Below are 13,341 nucleotides of genomic sequence, written 5' to 3'. Positions count from 1 at the left end.
GGATGTACAAGTCATGTTCTGTTGAAGTGATCCAATATTAAATATATAAAACTTATCTTAAACTTTATTACCACAAATGGGAAAAAAGTAGGATTTAAATCAGGTTCACAGTGTGAAATACAGGATAAATACAGTAACAGATCCTTCATTTAAAAACAAAAAAATCTCTGTGCAAAGCAGATCTAATTCTGCTCTTACTTAGGCATCATGATTCTCATATTGTTATGCAATTACATTGAAAAGTTCATTCTCAGGGATCTGTTCAACTTGTGCAACATTTTCCCTTCTAGAATTATGTAACCATGTTGGGAAATTTGACAGATGTATAATCCAACAGGTTGCATATATGTCCAAAAGGGTCTGGAAAAAGGATACAGTGGCCCAGATGGACACTGCAAGTAGAATGTTATTAAAATTTTAAAAATTTTGGGAAGGCTGAGTGCATAAATTATTTGTGACCTGCATGTAACACTGGCAGAATTATAGTGCTCATATTTTTATACATTAATTACTCTGGAATGGTTTTTCCAAAGCAGATAAGCACAAAATATACTGTTTCCATTTCAGGAATGTAGATTTTTTTTCTTATCTACTATGGATGATATCCTGTCTCCATTGAAGTCAATGACAAAACTCCAATTGATGCCAGTGGCACCAGGATTTTTCTCTGACAATGGTCACATTCTGGAGGGGTTGAGATCAATGTTCTCCTGCTGGCGTGTGCAATTCCAGAGTCTGCTCCATCTACCAGCAGAGGCTATATATCCCATTTCCTTAATGTGTGCAAGGATTCCAACAGCATGCTTTTCCTGCATTAAACATAGCATCATGATACCTTGGAGGCAAAATACCATGAAAAGCCAAATCCTCCTCCTCGTACTCTGAAGAGCAGAACCAATGGAACTACTTATGTGAGGTTGTCATGAAGTGTATGTACCCCATGCTAGCCCAGCAACCAAAGGGTTAATACAAACACTGCTGGCCACTTCTGATTGGCAGTCTCTCTATAGCTGGGAGGATAAAAGCCTGCAGAAACCCAGGGGAAGATAGTGCACTGAGCTCCTTCTTATCAGTTGAAGAATCCTGATCCTGTTATTTAGCTTGAGGGGTCAGAGCTGGAACCCAAAGGAGTGTGTGGTGCTGGGTTCCCCTCCTAGCCTAGGGACTTACAACCCTGCTAAGCTATGTATGCCCAGGGGCTATAAAGGTGAATGTTTTTATTTGTTTCTTAAATTTTTAGAAAAGAAAATTACAAACTTCCATTGAAATGTACATCCAGCCACACTCCAGGCACTGCCTGTAACGATGTGTGGGTAGAGTCTCATACAGTCAGTTGCCCCTTGATCTTTCTAAAAAGAGAGGAATAAATAGCTGATGGGTATATTAAATAACATAATAAAGTCTAATGTATTTGAAAAATTCTACACCACCATTAAATCATTCCTGACTTAGAATGAATGTGAACTTTGAAATAACTTTTTTTTCAGGATTATTATAAAAAAACCCTACTCTTTAATGGTTTTGTGTGTTAACAAAATCACAACCTAAATGTTAAAGGTGAAAGAAGATCAGGCAGCTGGTGTGCATGTCCTCCCATAATGAGTTTGCTGTTACACCTAATAATATTTTCTTTACTCCAGATGCCTGTCTAGCTTAATTTTGAAATATTTTTTCAATAAAAGTTTCATGATACTTAAGGAAAAACTGATTCTTTGCTAATGCTTTAAGATTATGCTAACTTTCTGGCAATGTTAATTAGCACATTATTATATATGGTAAAAATACAATATTTGGATATGGCAGATTAAAAAGTATGAATACTTTCATGTATTAGATATAGATTGAATCAAAGCATCACACGTGTGAATCTTTCAACACCTTTGAATTATAATACTATATTATAATGACCACATACTATGTAAAGGTATCTTTAATACATTAAACTTAAGTTTTGTATCATACTATTTTTCAGAAATGATATAATCTTGGCTGTGCGTGTGCGTGCACACACACACTACTGTGTTTTTTACTCTAGTTTGAGACTTATATGGCTCTAGGAAGAGCTAAAAGAGGGCTCTAAATGCACATTACACCATATACAGTTGTGGTGAGTTATGTGCATTTGGTATATCTGACTGTATTGTGGCCTCTACTCTGTTATACTGACTAAAAGGAGACTATCTAAAGCTTTAAGAGGCACCACAGTCTGAGAATAAAGGAATGAAGGAAACAGAATAAAAAAAGGATCAGATCAAGTGAAGACTTAGGACAAAAAAGAAAATGCAGATAAAAGAAATTGAAAGGAAAGGGAGCTCATATCCTGTATTCCCACCCCCAAGGTATGGCTGATTTGATGACAGCCCACTCAGCCAAAGCCTTTACAGTACTTATTTGCCATGTAGGTTCCTGGGCTGCTGAGAAGGTATTTCCTACTCAGCTTACCGGATCCCTTGTACTCCCTAGGGAGATTACAGATGAACACAACAAGCTGAGTAGCAGATACCACGACCTCAGCTGTTGGAGAACCTGCATGGTACATAATAAGCTTGGCTCAAGGCCCAAAGGGAGGGTGTTTGAGAAAGGGAGTGAGTAGAAGAGCGGAGAATACTATCTATCCTCCCATCTACCAGGCCCTTTTAAATGGGCAGACCCCTAGGACAATGCCCCCCAGTCGGCGGGCCTGGCTGTGAGGCAGTGAACGTAGGCGCCCAGAAACTGAGGCTGCGATATCTCAACAGCACCAGGCGGGGAGACTACACCTGTCTCGAGGCAGGTTACATTCCAGGCCCCAGGTCAGCATTCTGTGGTCCGCCCACTATACAGGGAAGTGGGCTTGTTTTGCGAGCGAGCAGCTTGTCCTATGCCGGGATATGTGCTTGTGTACGCTGCACCGGTTGTTTTGGGCCTGCCCTACCTCTTGTTTGATTTTGGGTTAATTGCTTCCGGAGTTCCGGCGTTGGCGCCACGGAACAGGAAATGCAAGATCCGCCATCTTTGTTGAGGGGACAGGAAATGCAAAATCCGCCATCTTTGTTGAGGGAACAGGAAATGCAAAATCCGCCATCTTTGTTGAGGGGACAGGAAATGCAAAATCCGCCATCTCACTCGCCAAAGTGATTGCTTGGTTACGTTTCCGGGTTTTTTTTCGACCTTGATTTCCGCTTACGTTTGCCGCGGCAGCACGTGGAAACATTTGTTGCTAAACACGACTTGCTCTTACGGGGGCAGGTGCGATGGTGGCTGATTGGCAGGAATGGGCTAGCCCCCTTCTCAGTGCTGTGCATTAGACAGAGGGGCAGATCCCTACTTTACCTGAATCGTCCACCGCCGGCTGCAGCGCGGGGAGCTTCTGGATGCCAGCTCGCCTCACGCCGCCGCCTAGGGCTTCCCACAGGGGCACAGCCGCAGTTGCACACGGCCCGCTCGCGCTCGCCGCGTGCTCCGCGCACATTGCCATGATCCCCTCCCACCACCGGCGGTCCTCGCGGACAGTAGGCGGCGCGCTCTCCTGCCCCTGTTCGGCTCCCCGCCTCCTGGCGTTAGGCACGTGATCTTCGAAACAGCTCGGAGTCGCGTGGCGCTCTCGCTTTCCAGAGCCCCGCCCTTTCCGCGCTGCGCACTGGCCGCTGGCTCGCGCTTCCCGCCTTTTCTTTCGCGCTCCCTGCCTCTTGCCCGCCCACCCGTCGAGCTTCGCGGGCGCCGCTCGGGGGCGGTCCCTCTGCCTCAGACGCCGGTTGCGATGGTGCTAGGTCTGCGGTAATGGAAAAGGAAAAGCCCTTTGAACTGTTCGTGCCCCCGAGGCTGAGCCGCACCCAAGTGTCCGCCGTTAAACCTCAGGCGAGCGCCAGGGACGCTGGAGTCTGTCAGGTAAATGCGAATGAAATGGCTGCTCCGCGGCCTGGATAGAGCAGCTGTGCCCGGCTGTCATATCGTGGCGTGGGACAGGTGCAGGGACATTCAGATTGAATGAAACGAGCCTTTTCGATGCCCCCTTTGGCCTTTCTGCCGTCGACAGCGATTGCGTGTTGTGGGGACACAAACCGGGCCAGTGGGGCTGTGACTTATGGGGCCATCTTCACCAGCTGTAGTCTTCCCTCCTCCCTCTCCCCCGGCCGGGTTTGTGGGTTAAAACGAGTCTACTGTGCTTAACTTACAGATAATAGAGCTTCCGGCAGGGCTCGGGCTCGGGCTCTGCCTCTTCACGGAGCGCAGCGGCCCCAGAGGGCGCAGCCCTTCGCTTGATGTTGATGCTGAAGCGACAGTTCAAGGACCAAGGCCCTTCTCAGTGAAGTGTAATTTCCGAATTGAAGCCTGGGCCTGGCCTGCCTAATTGAGTCAGTCTGTGTGTGTCTGCAAGGTCACACGTGTTGCTGCCTGACAAATTATGGTTGTAGGCGTGGCAGAATTCAGTCATTTTAAAAAAAAATTGATGTTTAGTTTGAAGCAATTTTTCCAATGTTTATAGCTTTAAATTTTCACAGTTGAGGGAAACTGAGGCGTCACAGTAAATATTTGGTCTCAGTAGATGTTGAGATTCAAGAAGTTAAAGCTTAATAGCCATTAAAGCACAAATAATATCACATGCAGAATTTACCAAGTAAATATCCTTAAATCAAACTAATAAGCAGTTTTTTCTTACTTTGCCTCTTTGTAAATATTGATTGTTTCAAGTGGAAATATTTTGTGTGTGTGTGTGGCCTGTGTGCGAAATTGACATGTCCTGATAAAAATCTACTTCTTCCAAGCCTAACTATAGTTTCCAAACAACTAAAAATAATTTTACCAGAATTTCTAAAAATATTTGGCCTGAGAACAAGCATGAAAAGTTTCATCCCCCCAAATATTTTTTTAATGGAAAGCTACAATAAGATGAAAACAGTCTTTTCAATGGTATAGTACATAATTCAAGTTTATTCAGCCAACTTGAAATAAAAATTGCAAAGCCTGTTGTGGATAAGGTAGAATACAGGAAATTATGCGGGGATGATGATAAAACTTCAGTGCCACATTCAGATATCCTTAGTCACCCTGAATAGTACCTTATTTGACAAATAGTCCCACTGAAATAAATTGTACTATGCCCTATTTCATGTTCTGTCAGTAGTACTAGTTGAGGCCTGCAAACAATTAATTGTCTGTTGAATAAAGATACATGGATTCAACAAATTATTTTTTTCTCAGTGGGGTCTCTTATCCAAGATCAGTTCCAAATATGCTCAATTTTTAAAAGCACATGAAATCAGGTATACTCAGGTCAGATTTCTATGATATCTTCAAAAATGAAAAATTAATTTCTGCAGTAAGGTTTAGGTTGTGAAATTTCATCATACACATTTTCTGAGACCGTTATAGGGAACGGAAAATAAGTTTTTGAACAGAATTTTAGCTTTTTTTCTGGGATTAGCAATTCCAGTCTTCAGATATACCGTTAACAGACTAATATTTTAATTTGTCCAGGTTTTTAACAAGTGTTCAGAAGATGATTTTAATTTGTCTTTTGTAATGACAAGTACAACAAACCATGGTGAAGTTACAGATTCAGGTAAGGCAAAAAAGATATGACATCACCTTGCACAATAGTCTCATAAATTTAAGTTTCTGGTTATATGCACTTCTTAATGTCTTCGAAGAAAACACTTCTAAATATTATAACTTTGTCTAGTTTTAAGCTATTATACTATGTTACACAACTTTATTTAGAGAAAATATTTATAAAAATATCTTTATTTTTCAGATCCTGTTTCACAGAAAATAAATTTTTTGCCTGAGGTAGAAGAAGAGGTCAGTTAAATTTACACACTGTGAATCCAGTATCTGAGCACCTCCCAATCTTAATGTATTTATCCTCATAATGTGCCTGTAAGGTATGAGAGTACTGTTTTTACAGATGGGAAACAGAGGCACAGACACACTAAATCTGGCAGAGAAGGTCTGTGGCTAGGCAAGGAATTGAACTCAGGTCTCCAAAGTCCTAGGCTACTACCCTAACCACTAGACAAGCCTTCTCCTTATACATGATACTACAATCTATAGAAACACCAAATCCTTTACTATCATGAAAGACTGAATAACAGTACTTTCAGCCCATTTCCCCCAGTGCTGTTTTGCTGCTGTTACTGTGCTCTGTTGCAGCCCTCAGCAAAGTTTACAGCAGCTGTCAGGGTGCTTCTCCAGTTAGGAATGCTGATAGCTACAGCCTTCCAGATCCAGTGGGCTTCCTCCTGCAGGCCTCATTGTTTCCATCTCCGTTAGCCTTAGCAGCTAATAAAGCACACTCATGCTATAACTATTTCCTGGTGAAGTTATAGAAAGAAGATGAAATTTGATGACCTCTTAGGTTTTTTAAAGGGTGGAAAAAATATGACCTTGTGACTGAACCGATTCCCCTTTCCTATGAGCTGCTTAAGACCATTGATCTATCATTTCTTGTGTAGTGCTCTACAGTACTTTTTAGAGGTATTAATTGACTGATATAATTAACAGCACATATAAAGCCTTCTACTGCAGGAAAAATGTTGTAGGAGTTCTTGGATATGGTCTCTGGGGTCCTACTGATTTCACTCCTTATACATTGGAACTTGGTATGGGAAACCTAATAGGTGAAAACCTGGCCCTAATGAAATTAGTAGCAAAACTCTCATTTACTTCAGTAGGTCAGGATTTCACCCAGTGTAATCATCTATTGCTGGCCAGGATTTGCCTTCAGCTATGTCAGAAGATCTGAGGATGTTAGGATAATTTTCCCTTATTTTATTATATTGGAATTATGCCTTTTTTTGTTATTTCTTATTCCATGAAACCAGTTGGTACACAGAGTGTTTTTAATGGCTGCTGTAAACATTCAGAATAATGCATCAATGGTGCTACAAAATTTATATCAGTTTAAACTTTGGTCCCTGTTTGCTCTGCAACTTATTAGAAAAAATGAGTTTTATGCTAGTTCTAAGAAACGTGTGTGTAGAATATTTTTAATTAAACAGCATTTCAGTTTAAATTGTGAAATGTTTCAACAGAATATAGAGACAACGAATGAGCTTTATTCAAAACTTTACAAAGAGGCTGAAAAGATCAAGAGGTGGAAAATGACTATAGAATCTGATCTGAAGCAGAAGGAGAGAAAAGTGCAAGAAAATAGAAAGATTATTGAAGCACAACGTAAAGCCATTCAAGAGTTACAGGCAAGTTTTTGTCCAGAGTACTTTGAAATATATTTTTAAGAATAAAAACTTTTTGAGTAAATGCAAAAATATAATTTGGATTTCTGATGTAATTTAATCTTTAATAATGGTTCACAACACACACAAACTACTTGAAGCCATTGATCTGATGTGAAAAAAAAGTAACTGATTGATCCAACAGCTTCACCTTTTTACAAGCAAAACTTTTAATTTTTTAATTTTAAAATGTAAAAATGTTATCCTCTCATTAGTGAATGTTTTGTCTTGAAAGAGGAAAAAATAAGAATGCAATTAACTCATGAAAATGAAGCTTCTTTGTAACTTGTAAAAAGAGTACAGTAAAACTTGATATTTTTATTCCCTCTTTCATACAAAGTACACCACAAAACGCTGTTCAGAGTTAAATATTGCAGTGACAGTGAAATAATGCAGAGAAAAAATAAGAGGTATAAATAACAGTACAGAAAAGGTAGATTTTTCAAGTGAGATTTGAAAAGAAATGGAGCTAGATAATAGGTGTATTTTGAATAACATTTTTTATTTGCATCTCTTATAAAATTAGTTTGAAAATGAAAAACTAAGTTTGAAATTGGAAGATGAGATATGTGAAAATAAAGATCTTCTAAAAGAGTAAGTAATGAGAATAAAATGTTATAGAAAGAAATTAGTTTTCAAACTGAATACTTCACATTTTTAGTTGTAATTTTAAAATATTAACCGCAATTCAAGAAAGCCATCAGATTGTAAAGCTTCTCAAGGCAAGCCCTTGTAATTTTTGTTTCTGCAAAATACTGTGTATCCCTGTGATATGTGAATAATAATATAACAACTTTTTCTTCTTTCAGAAACAGTGCAACAAGACATTTGTGTAATCTGCTCAAGGAAGCCTGTGCTCGAGCTACAGAGAAGTCCAACAACTGTAAATACTATTTAGATAATGCTTTACATTTGTAAATGTACACTGCTCCATGGGAGAAGCAGCTTTCTTTCTGTTGGCATGGCTTCTAGTCTAGTTTGGATAAATTGTGCATGGCTCATCACAGTAAGATGAAGTTTTCTGTGTAAAATATCCTATGGACCTAGTATCTCTTAGTTTTGTGGTCTTAATTTCAGAATTTTTTTCAAAGGCAACAAGATTGTTAAAGGGTTATACAGTTACGTTTTCCAACCTTTTCTTTGGTGTAGTCATCAGAAGCAACATTGAGCTGTTGGGAGCACATGGATTCCTAAATAATGCAGGAAAAAAAAAATCACGCTAGTATTCTGTACATTATCTTGGCTATTTAAGCATATTGGGTATTTAAGCATACATGTAAATTTAAAGACATAATAGGTCAATTCAATGGGACTAATTTAAGTACTTCTGATTCTAGAAGAATCATAGAAGATTAGGTTGGAAGGGACTTCAGGAGGTCATCTCGTCCAACCCCCCTGCTCAGAGCAGGACCAGCCCCAACTAAATCATCCCAGACAGGGCTTTGTCAAGCTGAGCCTTAAAAACCTAAGGATGGAGATTCCACCACCTTTCTAGGTAACCCATTCCAGCGCTTCACCACCCTCTTAGTGAAAAATTTATTCCTAATATCCAAACTACACCCCCCCCCCCCCCCCCCCGCAACTTGAGACCATTGCTCCTTGTTCTGTCATTACTACCACTGAGAACAACCTAGCTCCATCCTCCGTTGAACCCCCTTTCAGTAGTAAAAGGGTGCTATCAGATCCCCCCTCATTCTTCTCTTCTGCAGACTAAACAAGACTAGTTCCTTCAGCCTCTCCTCCTCATAAGTCAATTATGCATATGCTTAAGTACCTTCCTGAATTGGGACTTTAGAACTAGGGATGTAAGTTTTTTATTTTAAAAAGGTAAGTGCTTAAACTATTAAAATTATACCAGTTAGCCATTTAACCAATACAATTTTGTGTCCCCGTACCCTTCCACACCACACCCTGTCCACATAGCCCCTTAGTAGTGCCCCCAGCCTGGCTCCGTGGGGGACTCCTGTTCTCAGACCCATGGTCCATAGTGGGGTGCTCCGCAGCACCTTCACCAGGGCCTCGGTCTCCCCAAATGGCGGCAGCAGCAGCGTGGCCAGTTCTGCCATGGCCTGAGAACCCATGCTGCCATCGACTTCCCTGCGGCGGATCCTGGTGTGGGGCAGTGACCACAAGAGCCTGCACTATTGGTAGCATGCCTGAGCTGAGTGTTCTGGGCTGATGCCAGGCCCGGCTGTAGCGTTGTCCTCCCCTCCACTGTGTGGTTGCAGCCAGGCCTGCCATGGATAGGCCTTGGGCAGAAGCTGACCCCTCTACCATGTCACTGGCCCCCTGGTGGCCCCACAGGGTGAAGGATATAAGTGCAGCACTCAGCTGCTAATCCTTAGGAGGTCATCTAGTCCTACCCCCTGCTCAAAGCAGGACTAACCTCAGCTAAATAATCCCAGCGAGGGTTTTGTCAAGCCACAGCTTAAAAACCTCTAAAGATGGAGATTCCACCACCTCCCTAGGTAACCCATTCCAGTGCTTCACCACCCTCCTAGTGTAAAACCTTTTCCTAATGTCCAACCTAGACCTCCCGCCCTGCAACTTGAGACCGTTGCTCCTTGTTCTGTCATCTGCCACCACCGAGAACAGCCTAGCCCCATCCTCCCTGGAACCCCTTTCAGGTAGTTAAAGGCCGCTATCAAATCCCCCCTCATTCTTCTCTTCTGCAGACTAAACAAGCCCAGTTTCCTTAGCCTCTCCTCATAAGTCCTGTGCTCCAGCCCCCTCATCATTTTTTTGCCCTCCGCTGGACTCTCTCCAACTTGTCCACATCCTTTTTGTAGTGGGGGGCCCAAAACTGGACACAATATTCTAAATGCGGCCTCACCAATGCCGAATAGAGGGGAATAATCACTTCCCGTGACCTGCTGGCAATGCCCCTCCTAATGCAGCCCAGTATGCTATTAGCCTTCTTGACAACCAGGGCACACTGCTGACTCATATCCAGCTTTTTATCCACTGTTACCCCCAGGTCCTTTTCTGCAGAGCTGCTGCCCAGCTCGTCGGTCCCCAGTCTATAGCTGTGCATGGGATTCTTCCTTCCTAAGTGGAGGACTCTGCACTTTTCTTTGTTGAACCTCAGTAGATTTCTTTTGGCCCAATCCTCCAGTTTGTTTAGGTCACTCTGTATCCTATCCCTACCTTGCAGGGTATCTACCACTCCCCCCAGCTTAGTGTCGTCTGCAAACTTGCTGAGGGTGCAATCTACCCCATCCTCCAGATCATTAATAAAGATGTTGAACAAAACCAGTCCCAGGACCGACCTGTTAGTGACCACTATCTTTCATGATGGCTCTGTTCATGAGGAGCAATGGTATTGTTGACTACAAGAGTGAAAGTCTTAAGCGCAAGATGCAGCGATTTTTAACAGTTGTCTGATGGCTTTGGAACCTCTTTTCACGAGAGAAGAGAATGACCTGAATCTTGCCTCATATAGGACAAAAAACAACACTAAGCCTTGCATCATACCTTTCCCACAATAAAAACAAATTTTAAAAATATTTTCTTCTCATGTGATAGGAGGCCAGGCAGAACCAAAAATCAATATTGATTATGTACATGACGAACTTATGATATACTTGTAAAGTGCTTAGGTACCACAGCAATGAGGTTGGTCTCTGGCACATTAGCTGGGTGTCATCTTTGACTTTTATCTTCCTTATGCTCACATCTCTGTCACATGCAAATCCTGCTATGTTTTCTTTTATAACATTTCTAAAATTGGATCTCTTCTCTCTGTAGTCTGTACAATACGAAACTGCTAAGATCATCTTTGCGTGTTGCACTATGTTTCACAGATCCTTTTGGATCCCTCTTCTGACCCTGTTTTCTGTTATCTCAAATTGAAACCTTTTGCTCTCGCCTTTGAGGCCTTTCATAACTGCCTTATCTTAGTTATCTGTTCTTGTCTTTTATAATATCAACCCCTCCTCATCTCTACCAATGATGTCAGCGTTGATGACTCATTTGACTGCTTTTCTCACAAGTGTCTTGCATATGGAACACCTTTCCTGAATTTATCTTTAAAATCACTCCCTTCTCTCTGAAATTGCTCAAGACCCATTTCTGCCAGGATGGTTATTGGAAATTGGTTGACTAGTAGTGTTTAGGTTGAGGGGCAATCCATTAAAACTTGTTTTTTGTTTTGGTTTTTTTTTAAAGTTCTCAGTGATTCAGAAACCTCTAGTTGTATGCGGCACTAGCATGTGTAATTGTGTGAAAGTATCACTGACCACCTTATTCCTCAAGTAGTCTCAATGACACAGAGTGGATTTCGGTGGGGCTACTCCAGGAATAATCAACTGAGCTTTGATACATCAATACTCAGTAACAGCATGAGTATCAGAATCTGGTATAATAACAATATACTTATACAGTTCGATCCTGGATTTACAACTAGCCTGCCATTATGTCTGGAAGAAGTGGGATTTAGAATGAAACCATATAAACTGATCTGGAATGATATTTAGATAGAGAATATACTTTTTCTGCATTGCATTACATTTGCCAACATTATTTTTGCAAACATTTTGATAAAATGGAGAGTAGAATCACCAGGTTCATATTTTATTCTAGATGCACTGTGCTGAATTGCTTGGGGAACTTATTTTTTTAATCCTATGTAGAATCTAATATGCCCTTGAATATTACATTTATTGTTATGCATATTTGAAAAGTAAAATTTTGTTCAATATATTTTGATAGATGAACACGAAAGAGATGAAACCAGACATCTATATGTAGCACTTAATAATAATATTGAGGTAAGTGATTGAAACAGGTTTCAAAATACTTTAAATTTAAGCATCTGAATTGAGCTGATGCGACTGCCAGCAGATCAAGGGAAGTGATTATTCCCCTCTATTCAGCACTGGTGAGGCTTCATTTGGAGTACTGTGTCCAGTTTTGGGCCGCCCATTACGGAAGGGATGTGGACAAATTGGAAGGTCCAGCGGAGGGCAACAAAATTGATTAGGGGGCTGGAGCACATGATGTCTGAGGAGAGGCTGAGGGAGCTAGGCTTGTTTAGTCTGCAGAAGAGAAGAATGAAGGGGGGATTTGATAGCAGCCTTTAACTACCTGAAAGGGGGGTTCCAGGGAGAATGGAACTAGTCTATTCTCAGTGATGGCAGATGACAGAACTGGGAGCAGTGGTCTCAGCTTGCAGTGGGGGAGGTGTAGGTTGAATATTAGGAAAAATGTTTTCATTAGGAGGGTGGTGAAGTGCTGGAATGGGCTACCTAGGAAGGTGGTGCAATCTCCATCCTTAGAGTTTTTTAAGGCCTGGCTTGACAAAGCCCTGTCTTGGATGATTTATTTGGGGTTGGTTCTGCTTTGAGCAGGGGTTGGACTAGATGACCTCCTGAGGTCCCTTCCAACCCTAAGCAGTCATAGAATCATAGAATATGATCTTTTCTTAAGTACAAAACACATTTGTCATGGATCCACAGGAGGTTCAATGCCCTAGGTGTAGGTGGTCTGTTTTAATGGGAGGAGCTGAGATAGGTAGTTGGGGGTCAGGTCAGAGTTTGGAGCCAGAAAACAAGCTGGGGGTCAAAGACAAGATTGATAGGGCCGATGGTTAGAAGTGAGGCATAGAGGCAAGAACTAGAAATGAGGCAAGGATCAGGCACAGAGCCAGAATAAGACAGGAACTGGGGAGCAAGGGCAAGAGCAAGATAGGGATTAGGAATAGGACAAGAGATGAGTGGCACTGGGAACAAGTTTGGATGCAGTTTGCAGAAGACTGATAAAAGTGGGATATGATGCAGCAGCAGCAAGGAGTCTGCAGTTATTCATACAGCCCTGTCCGGGATACTTCCTGGCTTAAGTAGTACATGTGAACCTATTGGGTGGCTCTAGGCCTTGGGCATTATGATAGGACTTCCTGTGAGTCCCGACCTTCCAGGACTAGCAAGATGCTGCTTTGTCTGTCTCTTTGGTGGTGGGCTGTTGGAGACCAAGGACCTCCCACAGACCTGGGTTGTAGACCTGTCAGCACTGAAGACCCACACCCCTGGATCCTTACAGCCCCAGCCTTTCTACAGTCTCTTTAGAGTATCTCCATTTTTGCCAAGTCCTTTGGTTTTTGCAAGAGTGAGACTCACAGTTCTACAACTCT

The 13,341-nt window shown here is 41.9% G+C and overlaps 2 protein-coding genes and 1 long non-coding RNA gene across 4 annotated transcripts in view; 2 read left to right on the top strand and 1 right to left on the bottom strand.

Moving 5' to 3' along the window:
- Positions 1–3,450: 3,450 nt before the first annotated feature.
- LOC137160263 (uncharacterized) lies at positions 3,451–4,472 on the bottom strand. The gene is made up of 2 exons (XR_010921826.1): positions 4,155–4,472; positions 3,451–3,751 (listed from the first exon to the last, which is right to left on the bottom strand). It is a non-coding gene; the product is annotated as an uncharacterized lncRNA (long non-coding RNA).
- On the top strand, positions 3,747–8,187 carry LOC137160260 (synaptonemal complex protein 1-like). Its single transcript, XM_067558729.1, has 5 exons — positions 3,747–3,867; positions 5,458–5,542; positions 5,735–5,781; positions 7,014–7,178; positions 8,024–8,187. The coding sequence occupies exons 1-5, from the start codon at positions 3,760–3,762 to the stop codon at positions 8,048–8,050; spliced, it is 432 nt and encodes a 143-aa protein (XP_067414830.1). The 5' UTR covers positions 3,747–3,759; the 3' UTR covers positions 8,051–8,187.
- The window catches only part of LOC137160258 (thyrotropin subunit beta-like), a 78,777-nt gene continuing 73,464 nt past the window's right edge, over positions 8,029–13,341 (top strand). For both annotated transcript variants that reach the window (XM_067558722.1, XM_067558720.1), the window contains exons 1-2: positions 8,029–8,097; positions 11,925–11,983. The gene's annotated coding sequence lies outside the window, so the exon portion shown is untranslated. The remainder of the gene's footprint in view (positions 8,098–11,924; positions 11,984–13,341) is intronic.

The sequence above is a fragment of the Emydura macquarii genome, unplaced genomic scaffold (genome assembly GCF_026122565.2).
Source record: "Emydura macquarii macquarii isolate MOO-44397 ecotype Brisbane River unplaced genomic scaffold, CSIRO-AGI_Emac_v2 contig_2184, whole genome shotgun sequence".
Lineage (NCBI taxonomy): Eukaryota > Metazoa > Chordata > Testudines > Chelidae > Emydura > Emydura macquarii.
This window is presented reverse-complemented; position numbering and strand designations above follow the sequence as displayed.